The sequence below is a fragment of the Mustela lutreola genome, chromosome 12 (genome assembly GCF_030435805.1).
Source record: "Mustela lutreola isolate mMusLut2 chromosome 12, mMusLut2.pri, whole genome shotgun sequence".
Lineage (NCBI taxonomy): Eukaryota > Metazoa > Chordata > Mammalia > Carnivora > Mustelidae > Mustela > Mustela lutreola.
In genome coordinates this window covers 74,551,844-74,570,946 of record NC_081301.1, presented here as the reverse complement: position 1 = coordinate 74,570,946, position 19,103 = coordinate 74,551,844, and the positions used below count along the sequence as shown (strand labels likewise).

At 42.2% G+C, this 19,103-nt stretch overlaps 1 protein-coding gene across 5 annotated transcripts in view; it reads left to right on the top strand.

Moving 5' to 3' along the window:
* NTRK2 (neurotrophic receptor tyrosine kinase 2) overlaps positions 1–19,103 on the top strand; it is a 325,021-nt gene that overhangs the window by 26,134 nt on the left and 279,784 nt on the right. For all 5 annotated transcript variants that reach the window (XM_059142001.1, XM_059142000.1, XM_059142002.1 and 2 more), the window contains exons 2-5: positions 1,068–1,142; positions 1,259–1,330; positions 6,609–6,677; positions 9,359–9,513. In XM_059142001.1, coding sequence (XP_058997984.1) covers positions 1,068–1,142; positions 1,259–1,330; positions 6,609–6,677; positions 9,359–9,513 — 371 coding nt within the window. The remainder of the gene's footprint in view (positions 1–1,067; positions 1,143–1,258; positions 1,331–6,608; positions 6,678–9,358; positions 9,514–19,103) is intronic.

The following is a 19,103-nucleotide window of genomic DNA, read 5'->3' as shown; positions in this document are numbered from 1 at the left end:
CAGTGGTAGGTTTAATAGCTTTGCGTTTGTATTACTAGGGATTTTATTGGTTGGAAGTGACAGAAATTCAGATCAAACTTCCATTAGTGACATTTAACCTCAGAGACACCTAGATCCAAGGGCTCAAGTGGCATTTTTCAGGTCCTCTCTCTTATTATATCTCATAGCTCTTTTTCCTTCTGTGTGCTGACTGTTGTTAGATGGTCTCTTTCATGGTGGCAGGGAAATTTCTCATGGAGGCCCTGGGCCTGTATAACCTTTCAACTAGGATCCCAGGGAAAAAGTCTTTCTCTGTCTGAGCATCATCTATTCGATTTTAGGGAAAATATTTATTGGTCTGGTTGAGGCCACATGAACATCCCTAGCCAGTCATCATGATCAAGGGGATGGAATCCTCTGTCCTGTCAGTCACCATTTTCCTTCTGTATCTGAGGGGCTGGTGGGTGGGGAAGAGGAGGGTTCCTACAGAGAGTACTCTAGGACCACATTGCCTTTGTGAATGTGGTTCCTGAAAGGGGATATTGGTAGGAGTGCTGACATGACGAGAGCAGGAAAAGGGGATCCTGGGACAGGAAAAGAGGGAGTGGAGAGAATTGGTTTCAGTGTTTTAAGAGGTAGAAAGAAGGAGTGACCGGTTATCATGGCATGTGGAGAAAGATGTGATCTGTCTTGCGTGTGACGATGCCAGCATCCCTGTGGCCATCACCATAAGGAGGAACACTTTTGAGAGGTAGTGGATGCATTTCTAGGTTATTTCCCCCTCTCTACACAGGGGATACCTTGAAGAGGGAGGCAGACTGAATTTGTTAGTTCAAAGTGATAACAGGATCTAGGAAAAAAATGAAACTTGGTGAACCTGTCGTTGACCTTGAAACCGGCTCAGTCATGGTTTCTTCCCAGTCACATTCCATCCCCCCCTCCCTTTTCTGTATTTTAAGGAAACAGGTGGGGCTAGGGTGGGTAGGGAGGGCTCGCTGCCCTGGTGAGGCAGGATGGAAGCTACCCATTCTTCTCATGTACTGTCTGGCTTCTGAGTCACTGGTTTTCACTCTCTGCACTTTTTGCAGCTACATTGCCAATCAGAAAAGGTTGGAAATCATCAATGAAGATGATGTTGAAGCTTATGCAGGACTGAAAAATCTGTAAGTACTCAGGACTAGCGTACCTTATTTCAGAACTTTCTCTTAGGCTCTGTTATAGTCAAGCGGGCATTTACCAGCTCATTCTAATGTACATGCAATTTTATGTTTTTTCTTAGGACAATCGTAGATTCCGGATTAAAATTTGTGGCTCATAAAGCCTTTCTGAAAAACAGCAACTTACAGCACATGTAAGTAAAGGTTGATTCTTTTGCTTCCTGGGTCCCTAACTATTCAATATTTTCCCCCTCTCTTCCTTTTTTTCCAAGACTCAAACTCCATTTTTTTTTCTTTCTTTCTTTCTTTTTTTTTAAAGTTAGCATACATGTGACAATAGCTGAGACATGTTAGCTTTGGTTTTTGAATAGCTTTCAGAGGGGTACTTAGAACAGACTGTGTATTCCCTTTCATGGATTTCTGGGCCATTTCCATCTTGGATGGAGCAACAGGCCAACAGCAGAGTCTGATGTGAAAACTATGTCCTGGTACACGGTCCTTGATTCTTTTCCTTGGAACCATGACATGTTCCCTGGAAGACATCAAACTAGTGGAATTAAAAGAAACTGACTTAGCCATGGCCTTTTTAGGGAACTAAAAATTACCAAAGTGTCCCCCTGTCCCCGTAGATTCGCTTTTCAAAGTTCATTTTCTCACATGAGAAATCATCTGTCATGATTGATAAAAGTGGAGAAAAATCAATCATGGGACCTGCCCGAGGTTCAGATGATTATAAGATAGCAAGTGTTGGCCCCCAAGTCACACTGGTGCTTTGTCAACTAAAGTCAGTTGGAAATACGGATTGTGGGATTTCTCGGTGTGTTTGCTGCTACATCCTGTCAGGTGATGGCCTGTCGTCCCAGAGGTTTCTTCATTCCTGAGAGGTTTCTTCCTGAGAGGTTTCTTCATTCAACAGCAGCTCGCCTGGCCCTCAGCTCCGACTGGTGTTCCCCAAGCCCCAGTGTGGACATGTTGCCTGCAGTCGTTGGCCTTTGGGTGCCTTGCAGATTCTCCGTAATGATGCTTTTCTGTCTCCTCCTCTGCAGTTTACCTGTAGGACTCTCTCCCACGTTATCTCACTTGAATTTTCCGACAGTTGGCAGGAAAAGACTTTTTTGGTTCCCATTTCATGGACATAAAACCGGACTGAGGAAGTTCAAGGATTTGCTTGGGTCCCCACATGGAAAGTGACAGAGTTATGATTCCAGGGCCCAGCCCTGGCCGAGCTCTTCACAGGAAATAAAATCTATACCATCCGTGTAATTAGATAACCGGCCTTTCTTATAATATTTATCCTTTTTCTTTTCTTGGGGAGAAAAGCTCCCCAGATGATTTCTGTGCCAGTCATAAAAGAAATCACTGTCTTGGAGCAAGTCGCTTGTACACTGTATGTAGATTTGTTGATTTTATGAAAAACCTGAACTTCCTAAAGCTAGTTTCATGACTTTGTATTTTATTTAGGTGGCACTAATGATGAAATCTGTTTAAAAATGACGTCTGTAGAATAAGGATACAAAACATTCAGCAAAATTGTGATAAAACCCCACAGAGCTTGATTCATGCATTTCATTTAAATGCTTTTCTGGCCTCATCTCTGTGGTTGCTTTGCCTGCACAGATTTGATGTCTGTGTGGGTCTTGAGGGCACGAACAAGACAGAAGTCAGAGAGAAAAAAAAAAAAAGTCAAAATGCTGTAAAGCCATCGCTTAAATGTAATTAATGACCTCGGTGGTTAAGTTCTGGTATTTTCATTACGGCTAACATTCCACTTGAATTACTCTCCCGACCCCATTTTATGGGCTGTTTTACCCCATCACTTCCCCTAACGACGTGATATGTACAGTGGGCTATGGTTAATTGTCGTTTTAGTAATAAATGTATTTATTTATAAGGGGACTTATTCATAAGAGGGCTTACTCTACCTCTTCATGCTTCCCCTTGCTCCCTGTTGCATGCCATTTATAGGAACACCAGAGCCGCTCGTGTATTTTTTCAGGGTGATATAGGGAAGAATAATTTTAATGGCATTCTGTGTTCTGTCAACCACTTCTATAAAACCAACTAGCTATCCCTGTCTCCCAAAGAGGTGTCATTTGAGAGTGGAAAACCGAAGAGATGGACATATCTTAGATGGTTTCTTTAAAAGGCAGTGGCCGGGAAGCCAGGCCATTGGTCAAGCAACAAAAACTCTATTGACATAGAGGCATGATCAAATATTAAGACAGAATGAAGTTAGACAATATTCAGACAGTCAGTAATGCCCGTAAACTTCATATACAGTGTTCATGGATGACAGAGGCTCCTCATCACCGGAATTTAATTAAATTAAGCAGTTGGCTTTGAGAATGGCAGGGATGGAGGAGGCTGCAAATCAAGTGTTTGCTTTTGCAGACCTGAGTCCCGACCTCCGCTAAGGACTGAGGACTTGGGCACTGGCTTGTTTTTCTGAGTTTCTGCAGTCCTCTTGGGTATCAACACTGCGGAGACCAGGGTGTGGAAGAAGAAATGTGCATTAGAAACTGTTTCTCTTTCCTTTTTGGGGGGCTGGGGGGTGGGTATCCTGATATCCTGATTATCTCTGATTATATATCTCTGATATCCTGATTATAGCTCCCCAACGATATAACAGTGTTTGCATAGCGGTATTTCACTTTGGGTTTTAGGGAGATTCAGATCGGATCCTGTCTCACCACCACTCCCTCTGCCCTGGGCATATTCCGCATCGTGTGGGGACTGTCCGCCGCCCCTGTGACTGGTCACTGAGTTTATTTCTTGATGCCTTCAATTCCTCCCCGGTGTCTGAGAACCCAGGGGTTGTGAGAAAAGCCAGTGTTTGTATTTTCCAGGGACTTTGCCGAAGTGCTAATTAGTTCCTTTGCAAAGTTCTGTCATCAAACAGTAAGAGGATTGTTGGTTTTTCCTCCTCCCCTCCTCCTCTTTTTTGGCTTTTGTCCCCGATAATAAGTATGGTTCATAAAACTCATCTTGTTCTTTGGCATGTGACCCCACTCTGGGCCATGCGGCTGGCAGCCCGAGAGGGCCAGCTGCTGCCGGTGCCGACGGGGGGCTTTGTCGCTGACTGAGACCTTGACCGGAGGGTCCTCCTTGTTTGCCTGCTCTCTCCTGGTGGTTCTTGGGAGGAAGAGTCCTGGTTTTGTTTGTGTTTCCTTCAGAGGGTGGCAGTTTCTGAAGATACCTGGAGAACACAGGCAGAATGACTTTTCAATGTGTGATACTCCAGTGAAACTCATTCTTTAAAAAATATTTTATTTATTTATTTGACAGAGATCACAAGTAGGCAGAGAAGCAGGCAGAGAGAGAGAGAGGAAAGCAGGCTCCCCGCTGAGCAGGACCCTGAGATCATGTCCTAAGCTGAAGGCAGAGGCTTAACCCACCGAGCCACCCAGATGCCCCTGAAACTCATTCTTAAGTCACGTTCCAAAAGAAAAAAGATGTATGTGGGCACATTTTACAACTTCCCAGTGGATTATTTTTTCATGTGGGTGAGCACTTTATGCTCGGTGTAAAGACAGCAGAAGTAAGCATCAAAGGAAGAGGAACCACTTGTGTAGGTAGGGGTTTGGGTGAGTGGGACTCTCCAAAGAAGACACTTTGGACTCTCCAAAGGACACACGCAGTCTCGAACTGGGGGACCCTGGAACAGCAGTTTCTGTATGCATCATGTGACCAGACTCTGCTTCTACATTAGCTCCTGGGTTCAAACCCCTCCCCAAGGGTGACTGGTCAGACATAGTGGGATGTCTGAGCAACCCAAGAGTTTGCTGGGCTGACACAGAAGACTAGCCTCAGGGAAGGGGCAGGGACCCTCTGGCTCTTTCCTCTCCGCCCAGCACTTCGCTTCCTGAACAGGAAACAGATCCCGAAAGACTCAGTGCAATTTGTTGAGGGCTTGGCGGTTTCTGTCCAAGTTGATGTTTGTTTTACATTCCTGCTAGTTATTAAACACGTGTCTAGAGGCCCAAGCATTGGACACTTTTTGAATAAATTCAACCAGTAAACACATTCACGGAACAAGTTAGCTGCCGGAATTAGGGCTCTGAATTTTCCAACTCAGGGCCTTACAGCCCGGATCATCAGAAATGGAAACTCCTGCCCATTGAACAAAACTAGGTATTCAGAACACGTCAGTAGGTTCATTGGTATTTTTTCAATCACAAATATGACTTGCTTTCTTTGACTTTTCACCATCTGCTTGGTCCAGATTTTTTTAAAAAAGATTTTACTCATTTATTTAACAGAGATGACAAGTAGGCAGAGAGGCAGGCAGAGAGAGAGGAGGAAGCAGGCTCCCCACTGACAGAGAGCCCAATGCGGAGCTTGATCCCAGGACTCTGAGATCATGACCTGAGTCAAAGGCAGAGAGGCTTAACCCACTGAGCCACCCAGGTGCCCCCAGATTATTATTTTTTTAAGATTTTATTTATTTACTTGACAGAACCAGTGAGCATTTGCATGGGGAGGGGCAGGGAGATGGAGGAGCAGATTCCCCTTGGAGCAGAGAGGCTGATGCAGGACTCAATCCCAGGACCCTGAGATCACCCCCTGAGCCAAAGGCAGATACTTAACTGGTTAAGCCACCCAGGTGCCCCAAAGCCACTGGTGGGTCTAGAGCGTAAGATGATATGTTGCTAGAATAGTTTCAGATGAAATCTGACGTATTCCTTGTTTTTTGATATTTTGTTGTTCTTGCCCTCATCACGTGACCTTCGGTTATTTAGAAGTCACATACGGACAATGCCTACCCGAGTTATCAATCAGTGGGTGTGTTCTTTCCTATAAGGATGCATTAAGTTCAGTTTATATTCAGAGTTTTATGTGTCATGTAATTTCAAAATACTCATAATGCTGTTTAGTTTTTTTTCCTAAAGATTTTATTTATTTGACAGAGAGAGATCACAAGTAGGCAGAGAGACAGGCAGAGAGAGAGAGGAGGAAGCAGGCTCCCTGTCGAGCAGAGAGCCGGATGCGGGACTTGATCCCAGGACCCTGAGATCATGACCTGAGCCGAAGGCAGAGGCTTTAACCCGCTGAGCCACCCAGGCGCCCAATGCTGTTTAGTTTTAAGCCATCTTTTCCCCTAGTGAGTTTTATGATTTTAAATTAGATTAAATTAATTCTTTCTGTTAAATGTTCAGAGTTCAGAGATCTAGGACATATATAACTTGGCTCTGAATCAACATAAGAAAAATAAACCTTTGGTTAAGAAAGAGATGAAAAATAGACTTTTTGGAAATTATGCTCACCTCTCCCCCTACCCTCTGGACAAGAATTTTAGCAGAGGCACGAAAAACTAAGTTGTTACTCCAGATGCAAGAAAGAGATGATGGTCGAAGGAAGGCATGAACCATGATCAAATAAAACCATATTTTGAAAAAATATCTCTATTTGCATACACTCTTCTTGAGATGTCACATTTTTAAGTTCACATTTAATGTTTTTGGTTTCTTTCAGCAACTTTACTCGAAACAAACTGACGAGCTTGTCTAGGAAACATTTTCGTCACCTTGACTTGTCTGAGCTGTAAGTAATGATCCTTGTGTGACATTTGGGGAAACAGTTTCGGAGGAAAGAGTCATTAAGTATTTTTTTTTTAATGAGTGATGTGCAGATCTATTTTTATATCAAAACTCTTAAAAAATGACTTCTTGGTTTTTTTCCACTTGTTTTTTTATCCCCTCATATAAACCTGATTCAGTAACCAAAACCCAGAAATCTCAACAGTGAGGTATCATTTAGGATGAGTTTAAATGTAGTTTTTACATAAAGATTTGTTTTCTAAAGGAGTGAAAGTGGAAAAAGATGGGGAGGTGCTTTGCATTACAAGGGTGACATGTCTCATAGCGTTGGTGAGGTCCAGGCCCTCATGGAAGGCAGAGCCAGTCAAAGAGGAAATACCCATGGGCAGAACTCCCTGGTGCCTGCTGGTGCTTGATGGATGTTGGAGGAGAGGTCATCCCTCTCCCTCCCTGCCCGTCCTTGTGAGATTTTCTTCTAGGTCTGCCCCTGCACTCAGGATTTATCCTTATGCTCTAATGTGCTTTGCTGCAAAATGATAGGGAAAAAAGATTGCCATGTGTTAGTGACTGATAGCCAGCGTTTCCAGGTGTGCTCAATTCTTGCGCTGGCCCCACGAAGCAAATATAAACTGTAGATACTCCTATAGTAAGTTGCCCAAAGAACCCCAAAGCGGAAGCTTTGCATGTCAGCAGAGGCCCAGACGGGCAAGGCCTTTGAATACCAGGATGTAGCTTGTGCTCTCACTGTATATATTGCCTGGGTTGGAGGGTCCACACCTGCTCGCAAGGCACATGTGCAGATGAGAAGATGCCATTAGTGGAGAGATGACTCAGTAGGTTGTAATGAGAGTTGCCTGGTGCCAGGTGTGGGCGATGGGCAGTCATTTCGGACTACACTGAATTCCCTGGTCTTGAAGTGGTAGCTTTCTAACCCGCAGTGGGCAGGTAAGATTTGAGGAAATAAGAAACAGAATGAGAGGCGCCCTGTGTGACCCTTTTGAGCATCGCTGTGGAATGTGACCTTGATGGGTCAGAATTCAGAGTTCTGACTCCAGATCCAAAGGCTTCTGTTTTCTCCCAGCAGCAGATTTAATCAAGTCACTCCACACACGTTCATTGTGGGCCTGGTTGCGAATCAGACTCACGCATCAGGCTGTGGGGACGTACCGAGAACACTGCCTGTGTTTCAGGACTCTGCGGTCTAGTGGAGAGCTAGGAGCGTAAACGCGCCAGTGTCAGGTGCCATGGTAGTCACTGGAAGACGGGTTTGCCCATGACCTTCAGAAAGGAGCCAGCTGTCTGCCAGCGTGGTGTGCTCCTGCGGACATGGCTATGGCCACAGCCGAAGACCCCTCGTTCCTTTATCCCTTCTGTGGGTTCAGTCATGCCTTCGTTTTTGGGAGATTCTTTAGATTTTCATGTACTTAGAAGGCCAGGAAACCCCTTGGAGTTGAGGCCCTGTGGATCTCTTCTGCCTTCGATTCTGTATCTGCTGGAGGGATACTGAGAGGCGATCAAGCAGACACACATTAAACGAGGCTGCCATGACCACATTTTCCCCAAAGAGACTCCTGGAAGAGTCTCGGGGGATCCCTGAGATTCTTCGAACCCAACCAGAAAAACCACAGGAGTAAATGATGCTGCAAAGCCCAGGTCCTGTCCTCAAGGAAATCTTAAGTATTGTGGTTAATGCCAGGCAGAGCCTATGTAACGATTGTAAATGGCCTCATTTAAAGGCTCATTACCATAAATGGAATTCATCTTAAATAGGCCACTGAGTATTATAAATAAGCATTTAAAGATTTTTTTTCTTGTGGTTTTTATTTTCCTCTTGACTACTTCCTCCGTTACCAGGCACAGGCCACGGGAGCCCAGGCAGCTTGGCGGATGGGTGGCTTGCTCTTCGCAGACCCTCCCGCAGTGGGCTGAGTGGCTCCATCTGGAGCTCACTTGCCCTTGCTCGCAGAAACCCTGAACTTGGTGTGTGTGTGTGTGTGTGTGTGTGTGTGTGTGTGTGTGTGTGTAGGAGGTCTCAGAGTTCCCCTCCAGGCTCTCTCATTCACATTTACTCCAACTTTCTTGCATCCGCCCCACTGAACGGTGGTCGCCCCATGCAGAAAGCTGGAAGTGCCGCCTTACTGGCCCTCACGTCTCAGCCTTAACTTTGTATTTATAGGCTTATTGTAAAGTCAGATGAAATCACTCTGCTCTCCACTGTGGTATGAGCTTATTAAATGAACACACTGGAATCTCTAGCCTGGTCAGGAATAAGTATGTTAGCGTTCCTCACAACTTAACGATTGGCATCCTCACTAAAGATCTTAATTGCTGTATAATGGCCGTGGCAAATTGGTTACGGCATCTGATTTTCCCCCATTCTATGAGACATATCCTCTTCTAGCCTCTATTATAGTTCTGCCTGTTCCTGTCTTGTTTCCCTATGATTCTGAAAGGTCTTGCATCACTTTGCCTCCTTTGGAGCCCACGGTGGTGTTTGCACCTATCAGAAGATCAGTAAGTATTAGATAAAGGAATGAATAAGGATTGTGAAACCGTAAAGGTGGGTATGACTCCCGAAGATTGCTGGCCAGAAAGAACTCATAAGGTCGCAGCACTTTGTAATCGCTAGCGTTGTGAACACTGACAAAGAGAAGCCTGATCAGGTGTCATTTTTGTTCTATGTAGGATCTTGGTGGGCAATCCATTTACATGCTCCTGTGACATTATGTGGATCAAGACTCTTCAGGAGACTAAATCCAGCCCAGAAACTCAGGATTTGTACTGCCTAAATGAAAGCAGCAAGAATATTCCCCTGGCAAACCTGCAGATACCCAATTGTGGTAATTTACTTTCAAATCAATGAATTCTACTTGCTATTAATTGTTCTAATTGCCTTGGTGTGGTAAAGAGTCTGGGAGGATTATCACTACCCAGATTTTATATAGCATGCTGTTGAGGTCTCTGGTGAGCTGGGCAACATTTGTGTGCAGTGTGGGGAAATCAGCTGGGAGCAACTTTGCTGACTGTTTTTCGCAAGTAGAATATTAATTCTGAATGGATGGCTTTGACGCGCATGGAGAAGTATGCTGTTCATTCCACTGTTTCTTTCTTCATTTGTCTGGTCATGGCATCCATCGATCCATTTGTCCGTCCATCCGAAAACTATGTGTGAAGAGTGTGATACTTCCTTGGCCACGTGTTTACATGGCTGGCACCCAGAAAATGGAGAGGGAAGGATCTTGTGGTGGTAGAGTGTCCTCTCTGTACCCAGGAAACGCAGTTCAAGTCAGCACAGCCCCTTCAACTTGTCCTGCTGCCACTTGGCTGTGTCTCCTGATGGGGCACCAGGAATATGCCCTCACACACGCTTTTCCAGGTTTGGGTTTCAAGCCCCGCCTCAGTCTTGCCCTCGCTTCTCTCCTCAGCCTCTGCCCCTCCAGAATCGGAGAGGACACCCTCTGACAAACGTTCAATTCTTCGTATTGTTTGAGATCAGTTTTTCTTGAAGGAAGATAGGGCAGCTGTTCATTTTTAAGGAGAATGTCATGAAAGGAAAGATAAGTATTTGTTTTTTACCCTGAAGGGGCTTACGAGAGAGCAGTTACTCTTCCCACAGATTTCTCTCTCCTCGAGCCCTGTGGCTTCCTAACAGGGGAATCAGGCTTTGTTCTCTTGCCAACTTCCCTCAGCTCTCTTTGCTATACAACACTTAAAAAAAAAAAAAACCCCAACTTTTAATATATATCTTTTCCTGATTGATAAGAGGGCGACTGTGCTCTGTTCTGGTATAAATTTGCACCGCTGAGAGAAATCGCCTAGAGGGACAAGAAATTCAGCGTAGAGTCACCTGGCTTCTTGGCCAGCTTCCCAAGTTCATGGCTGTGGTGACCACATTGGTTCGGCCATGACTGAAAGGAAGGAAGAGAGAGCAAGGAGCTCCTGCTTTGATTCCTCAAACGGCCCCGTAATAGACATCTGCATTGCCCTTGCCTGAAACCACTTCTTTTCTTAAACTTTAATTTTTGGCTGTGTTGTCTTGACAGTTTCCAGTGTTGCGACTCACCTGATGTGTTGTTGTGAGACTGTAGTGACTGGAGAGGGCGAGAGTGGGAGAAAACTGGTCCTCATTTTTCCAGATGAATTTGTCAGTTTTTAGTAATTTTATGCTTGCTGCAAATTAATCAATGAATTGTGTGTGTGAGGGACTTTGGGAATTCACTGTCCTGACTCCGAGGGAATGGGCTTGATTGCTCGGTTGGGATGATTACGTTCATGGTAACATTCACACCTGATTTCAGTGTCGGTGATGCTTTTCAAAAAGCAACACTGTAAAAAAGGCGAATGGATAGACTTATTTCTCTACAGATTTTGTACTCAGACTGTTTTGTTGTTTGTTTATTGATTTTTTTTTTTCTTTCCAAGTGTTTTTTACTTATTTGTGATTGCAAAAGTATTGTTGATACATTTTGTGGTTAAAAAGAACCTGTATTACACATAAAGCTTGTGTTTTTTTGTTTGTGATCATTTCAGGTTAGTGGTTATGGATCTATAATGTTCTATTTAATCAATGCATGGGATTCATGATAGAATCTATCTAATTACATTAAAATTTCCACATTGATGGCATTTAGCTTATTTCCCATCTTTTGTCACTCCAGAAATGTTAGAATGAGTGTCTTTGCATGTGCTCTTTATACCTGTGTACAGATGAAAAGGTTTTCCCACAGTACAGAGCAGGAAGCAGAAGTTTTGGCTTAGGTTTGTACATTAAAAAATAGTTGTACTAATTTAGAGCCACTCCAGCAAAGCATACCTTGATATTAAGAAACTTCTTATCTGTTTGTTTTTCTAAAAAATGGTAGGTCATAGCTTTTTGGTTTGCATTTTCCTGATGACTGTTGGGTATCTTCTGTGTTTGGGGAACATTATGTTTATTCTTCGGTGGTTTGCCTATTTATAAGCTTTGTCTATTTTTCTATAGTGTTTTCCTTTTCCACTTTTAGTGTGTTTTGTTTTTTTTCTTAACTTGTTTGAAGGTTATTAATCATGTTTCTGTGTTTTTGGAAATATAGGATACTCAAATATTCACCACTCATATTAAAACATATTTTCTTTTAAGTATCTAGAGATGGCTCCCAGCAAGAGAAGAAGGGAGAGTTTTATTTCCTTTTACTTTCTCTTCCCATCCCTCAGATTGTTGTCAGCTAAGATTTTATTTGTAGGTTGTTACTTGACTATTTTGAAGATTTACTATTTCTTTGTATGTATCATTAACTTTTGTATCCTACTGCCATTTGGAGTGGCTTTTCTTTTTGCTGGTGTGTATCCTCTAATATTTCTCTCAGAGAAGCTAAGAAGCATAAAATCTTCACGTTCTCGCCTGGTGGAAAATCAGATTGTGTTTGTTCTTTTCAGTGGAATTGGCCGAGTATGAAACCCTAGACTCGAAAGAATTCCTTTTAGACCTTTACAGATACTGTATCATGTTCTTGTATTCAGTGTCGCTGATGAGAGGTTGAGGCCAGTCTTATGCTTGCTCCTTGACAGGGAACCTCTGCTTTTCTTTTCCTTCTAGAAGCTTTAAAAAGTTTCTCCTTTTTCAAGTTATTCTAAAATTTTTACCACAACATACTTAAGGGTGTGTGTGTGTGTGTGTGTGTGTTTAAAAATTTATTGTTTGACATGCAGCCTACTCTTTCAGGGTTTTTGTCCTAGTTCTGGAAGAGTTTTCTAATTTATGTAGATGGTTGTTTACACTTACAGCTCCACCCACCGTACCCCTCAGCCTCAGTAGCTCTTTCCATCTGCTTGTCTTTTTGTGCTGTGTTACGGGGAAATGGCTTGACTCACTCCTTTGGCCTTCACCCGTTTTTGCAGATACAGAATTTTTCTCAGTTTCTAATTTCTGCAATCTCTACTGACTTTTTTTTTGTGTGTGTGTGTTTTGTTGTTGTTGTTTTTGTTTTTGTTTTTTTGTAACTGAAACACCTTTTCCCATGCTGGAGTTCATCTTATCTCTAGGGTGTCACCAGCACCTAGCACTACTGATTTTTTTCTAGTAAGTTTCCCGTACTTGTTGCTTCTTGTTGGATGTTGTGTCCACAATGAGTGGGTAGGGACAGTTTGGGGACACACTATTGTGTATGTCCTGAACCAGTGGCCCTGTGGCTCAGCCAAGGCACTCTGTCTTGCCGTCTGCCCCATCATTCTTGGGTCAGCCTAGAGCCTCCCTATTTTGTGTAGGGAATACTTATGTGCCCCTTTGGGGCTGGGCTCATTTTCTTTCATCACACTGTCTTGCTTTCTCTTGTTCAGGGGTTTCTCACGGTGTCTTATCCACTAGCAGCATGCCTTCTCATTTTCCAACATGGTTCTGGAGTTTCCAAAAATTTTCTAGAGATTAGAGATCAGAAGGAGACGCTTCGGTTTGGAGCTTAGTCTTATATTACTTTTCTTCATCATGTTTTCCCAGTTTGGGCTCTTTAAAGAGAAGTTAGACAAATTGAGCAGTAGATTTATACAAGGTGGTTGGATTTAAATTTTTTCTGAAAGTCCATACTAAAGAAATCAGATAATATGTCACTGTCTTCAACTTAGATGTCTTGTTTAGAGCGTGGATTTGTGGTTGGTTGGCTTTTCTTTTAAGTCTTGCCCTTTGCAGACTTAAAATATATCTGTTGTGTTTAATTACATCACGGATTCATGGAACTCATCTTCATTTTTTCTTCTTCTTTTTTTTTTTTTTTTTGGATGCAACTTGTTAGCTAAGTGTAAGGGTCACTCAGAGTATTGTATGGTCTTGTGTGTTTGTTTCGGCATCGTAAACCAAAGATTTGCAATAACTATGGTTACTCCCTTAATTTGCAACTGGTAACATCTTAATTTCAATAAGAAAGAGCTACTGAGACTTCATTCATTTATTAGATGGGTTTTCTTTAAAAACTTCTCCTTTTAGTATTTCACCATGTAAGTATTATATGAACAAACTCTTTACATTTTATAAACAAAAATACATCCTCCATGGTATCAACGTATCCCTTGAATGTAATAGGCTTTGATTAGTGTTTGCTGAATTCACCAATTAGTAAGTGCATGAACCACGGATGTTGTAGTAATGATTGCATTGGACCAGATTTTTATATAGTGGTGCAGATATTTCAGTTACAATAACTTAAAGATTTATATTATTCTAGCTAAATTATAATTTACATAAATTATAATTATTCCATATATTAACATTTTGTCATTCCCTCTGAAATTTCTGTCATCATCCCATTTTGAAAGAGTCTCACGTTCCTCCTACCCTTAGTGATCAAGGGAACATGATAGGTGGGGCTGGGAAGTTTAATGGCCATGTTACCATTAGCAGCATGGTCAGAATGTCTCACAGTATTTTTCTAGCAGCCCCTCCTGGCGTGAATTACTGTAAATTTATTCATGCTGGGAAACATGTTGTGGTCTGTTTCTCCACAAGGTCCTTTTTAACTTTAGAAAAACTGTATTAATTGCAAGGCAACAAAACACATTCTTCTAAAATTTCCACAGTAATTTGAAGAAAGAGTCGCTAGGCACACTGGTTCTGAAGACAGAGATCAAATCACCCAAGTTCTAAAGAAAGGTTCTTTCACCAAGTTTGTTGTGCTGATCTAATACAAGAACGCGTCTGCCACTTTGATTGATCTTCAGCATTTAGTTTTGCAATCATTTCCCCTCACTAAATGAGATTATTAAAGAACAGGATATTTTATACTTGAAACTTTTTTTTATCCTATAATTAAGATTTAAATCTCCAGAAGAGAGTTTCTTCAGGAGGTGTTAATAGTGGCTGAGATATTCTGTTATAAGTAGACGGCAAATGCATGTAAGAAAGGCATATTCCTCTGGGTCATTATCAAAACAATCCCTCAACCCATTTTACTAGTAACTGGTTACCGTAGAACATGCTAGTCCCACAGTGAATATAAGGTGGTAATTCACTTGTTGCTTGGACTGTACGGCTACTATAGAAAACTCCCTTAATGGTCCCACGAGTTGAAATCAGTCCTGCCTTTGGTTTCCTTGTTATTTATAACAACAATTCCAATTTTCCACTTCCCCAACCCTAAGACTTTCAGTGTAGAGGTTCCTTAAGACCCATCAACAAAATATTTATGATGGGAGAGGTCAGTTCACAGGTGCCTGGGAAAAGAAGGCTGGTTCCTTGAGGTAAATTGGTTTTCCTGATTTCTTTTTAAGATTTGCTTTTGCTTTTGGTTGTTACACTGTGGTTTGTAGTACCTGTCTACTTAGCATGTTTGTACATAGTCCGTCTTTGTTTCGAACCAGGAAACCAGACTGATTGCAATTCTGCTTTGGTAGAGCTTATGGAAGATTTGGGGGAAATGCTATGTCGGTACTCTGGAAGTTAGATTGGTATAACATATTGATTTCTTACCACCTTAGCTGGATTGACTTGTTGTTTCTTCTCTGAAAAACAAAAACAAAACACAAAAAACAAAAAACAAAAACAAAACAAAACAAAACAAAAAACCCCCAAACAAACAAAAAAAAACCAAACCAAAAAAACATGTACGAAGTCTAGTTTGCCAGGTTGCTTTGCTTTTACTAGGGATCAGGTTCTGTTTCCTAAAACACAGCAAGCCACACAGTGGACCATTGTTTTCCTTTGTCTTTTTAGAATGGCAAATAAAGCTGTTTTTTCCCAACCTGTCAGCCGCTGACACAGTTTTTGTGTTTAGAAGTTTCCTGGTTGCTTTCACTGTAATGACATGGTTCACACAAGTATAGAAGCACAATTTCCAATTTGGGCTTGGAAAGTCACTTTGCTAATTTTCTGTCATTTTTGTAACTGGGTGTAAAGCAGCTACTTCTAAATAGGTCAGGCTCGTTCTGGCTTCTTTCCTGGTAGTGAAATATATATGTTTTAAGAGACAGAGAAATTGGAAGATATGCCAAAAGGAGAGAACATGAGAGGAGAGGAGAGAGTAGACAAAAATCATAATTTATTTGAATATTTTACATACAGAATGATGACCAAACACAAAATGAACAGAGCTTAAACAAGATGGTTTAAAACAAGATGAGAAAGAACATAGTCCCTACTTAGAAGTGGAAAATAAAACCCAGTCCTGACCCCTTTCACTCACTGCAAAGCTGAGTTAATAACTCAAAATGATTAGAGGTTAGTTTTCCTCAATGATTAGAAAGTGAGACCTTGCCTACTTTTGTTTGTGGGGATAGATTGACTGAATTTATTTTTACCTAAATATTGTGCTAATAATGAGCATTTCTTGTCCCTTTGGAATGGTGATAAAGGAAAGGGGAGAACCTGCATATTTTAAATTAGTGATCCTTAGACATAAGTCAGCTGTCCGGAAGTGTGTGCTCATGGAAGGGAACAGAGGCAGGGCGGAGCCCAGTAAAGGAGGCAGCCAATACATGTATTGTTGGTGGCCGTGGACAGAAAGAGGAGGGTCAAGCCCAGTTCCCGCTCGTTAGCTGTTTAGTTGTGGTACTTGATAAACCTTAACTTTGTCTGGAAATACTAATGACACCTACTTGCAAGAGTCTTTAGGAGGCCAAATAACCCAATATCTAGAATATTGCAGATGAGGTCTAGCGCATATTAAGTACTCAATAAACATGAGTTATTAATGTTATTCATACCATTGATATGAATATGTAGCCTTAAATATATTTTACATCTAGATTTAAATACGTGTGTCTCTTTTAGTTCGTCAGGTTACTTCAAATAAAAATAACAAAACCAAAACAAGATACCACGGAGAAAGGGTGTACTCAAAACAGCTGGGGGAATATAAGATCCATGGAAGTGAACTGATTCATTTGGAGCAGGACTTCTGGAAGCTTTTTCATATGTAATGTGCATAGTAAACATCCAGAGTTATGGAAGTTACTATAGGCTCTTAATTTTTTGAATCTTACATTCTCACCGCCCACCCCCACTCCCTCAACACAGAGTGTGTCAAAGAGTCTGAGTTCCACAGAACACACTGGGGAAAGTTCCGTGGATGAGCTGATTGCTCGGGCCCCTGCTGAGTTTAAGAATAATGGTCATAGACCCCAAAACCTAGTGAGCAATTGTCCACCCCAACACCCGTCGTCTAAACCCTTGCCACTCAAAGTGTGGTCTGTGGAACAGGGGGTTTGCTCCATGGGTTGGGCTGCAATGCAGACCTACTGGAAAGAAGCAGTGTTTCTAATCAGATCTGCTGGTGAGTCACACGCACATTACAGTTTGGGAAGCCCTGGTCTAAAGGAAGTCAGCCTTTTCTCCACGTGGCTGGTGACTTCCTGCTGAGGTCCGTAGGCTGGTGCATCCTTTCTGAACACATCCGGGTCAAGACACATTGACACAGAGGTGTCTGTGTGGACTCTCGGTGGCTGGTCAACTCTGCTGTCCAGGGAGGTTTCTCAGAGTGCAGAGGAAGACCTCTCGGAGGCTTAAATAAGGATCCCATGACAGTAGGGCTGGAAGCTCTTGGAAGCACTGCTGAGCTTTGCTCTGTACTTGTGCCGATTTCAAATCTTATTAAGCCAGGAAGTAGTGCCTGGCAAATGGTTTATCCTGCCTTGGCTGTTCATGCTGCCCAATTCATTTTTATTGTGCTAATTAAACCTCAAGTGATATTTCAAGTACAGATTGTTTTTTCCATTATTGAATCTCTGGCCAGCATATTAATGCTTTAGAATTAACGTGAGTCAGATGCTTACTCATTTGTGGAAGACTTTACATCTAGAAGATCTAGACTTGGCCAATTTTGCAGATTCTTTTGGAGACTGCTGTGACAGGGTGATACAATTCTCTATAAATAAAGGAGACTCATTCTTCCTTCACAAATAGACACGTAATTATTTTCTAAATGAACTAAATTCTTAGTTATAGATACATGTTAGTATTTATGCTAAAATGGATCTATGCCATCTGGGAAGGAAGTAGAGTGTAGTAGTGAGGACCTTGAGCTTTTGGTCCGAATCCCCGGTCTATAGGTACGTAGGGAATTTTGGGAGATGTATTAGACTTTTCCGGAACTCATATTCTTTGTTAATTAGATGAGGACAAACACTTAACTTCATGATGGTTGTAAGGGCTACATGAACCAGTCACTGAAAATACTAGAAAAAAAGGTTCTGGCTCAATGAAAGCCTAGTAAATGATAGTACTATTACTGTAACTAAACACACATTTTTTAGCATTGTTTATATAAATTTAGGCTTGATGGAAGAGACTGCACTAAATTTTCTTGGGGAAATAGAGATTATGGCATAGCATTCTCTCTTGAGAATCTCTCTTTTAAATTTTTTTTTTCTGCTCAGAATTTCCAAACTATTATATGCATTTATAGGAAGTAGGAAATTCATCCCATAGTTTGTATTCAAGGTGCCAAGAGGGATATGTCCACGATCTGTTGGTGGAGGAGGTCATACCCTGAGGACAAGCACCAGGGAAGGCCCTGGCTCTGTGATCCCTCCACAATCAGCAGATAAATCTCTAAGCACAAGGAAATGGCAGAGGAGTCAACAGGATGCAAATGGTTGCAAGCTGGAAAGCAGACAGACGGATAGAAACTGAGCTGACGGTTGAGAATGCTGGTTACCAGGTTGGCAGAGGGCAAAGGCAAGAGGAAATTGCTTTGGGATGCAGGCTACCAGGCTTAGGAAGAAGCAGGCTTGCAGGCAGCACCCATCCCAAGAGAGTGGGTCAAGTCCCGGATGGAGCCGTTAGTCCCATTTTCACTCCATACAATCCAGGTGACTGCACCCCTCCCTCCTCAGCAGAAAACTGAAGGTTTATTCTCTAAAGAGTATGAAGTCAGTATTATGAGGAACTCCAGGAAGAGCTGAGGCTGTGAGAACCATAGAAGGATGGATTTACATACCAAATGTCGATATTTCCGTCCTACTTCCTCTTCCGGGTAGGACACTGGAAGAGCATTATCTGAATAATCTGACCAGACTCTGTCCCAAAATGACCGAACGATATCGACATCAGGAGGTACCCAGGAAAAAAGGCTAAGAATATGGCCCCACAAGGAAACCCACCGTTAAATGCACAACGCTTCTAGTGCCTTGTTCTTAAAGATGTCTGAACAGCCAGTGATACCCACTGTTTGAGAAAAGCTTATAGCAAGAGACAAATAACCAAACAAAAAGATGAAGGAAAACAAGTTGCCAGAAACAATGTTGATGTGGAGAGAAGAAAAGTTCAAAAGGAAATGAGTAAGATCTCAAAGAGATCAGGCCATGTTGCACCCAGGAGACAAAAACAGAGTCCTATACAAATAGACCCTCCAGGAACAAAAGAAAAGCCTTGGAAGTTAAAATATGACAGATTGAAAACCTCTGAGTATGAAACTCAGAGTCTTAGGGGGCATTTTTGAAACCCTGTGAAAGATAGAACACAGTTTTC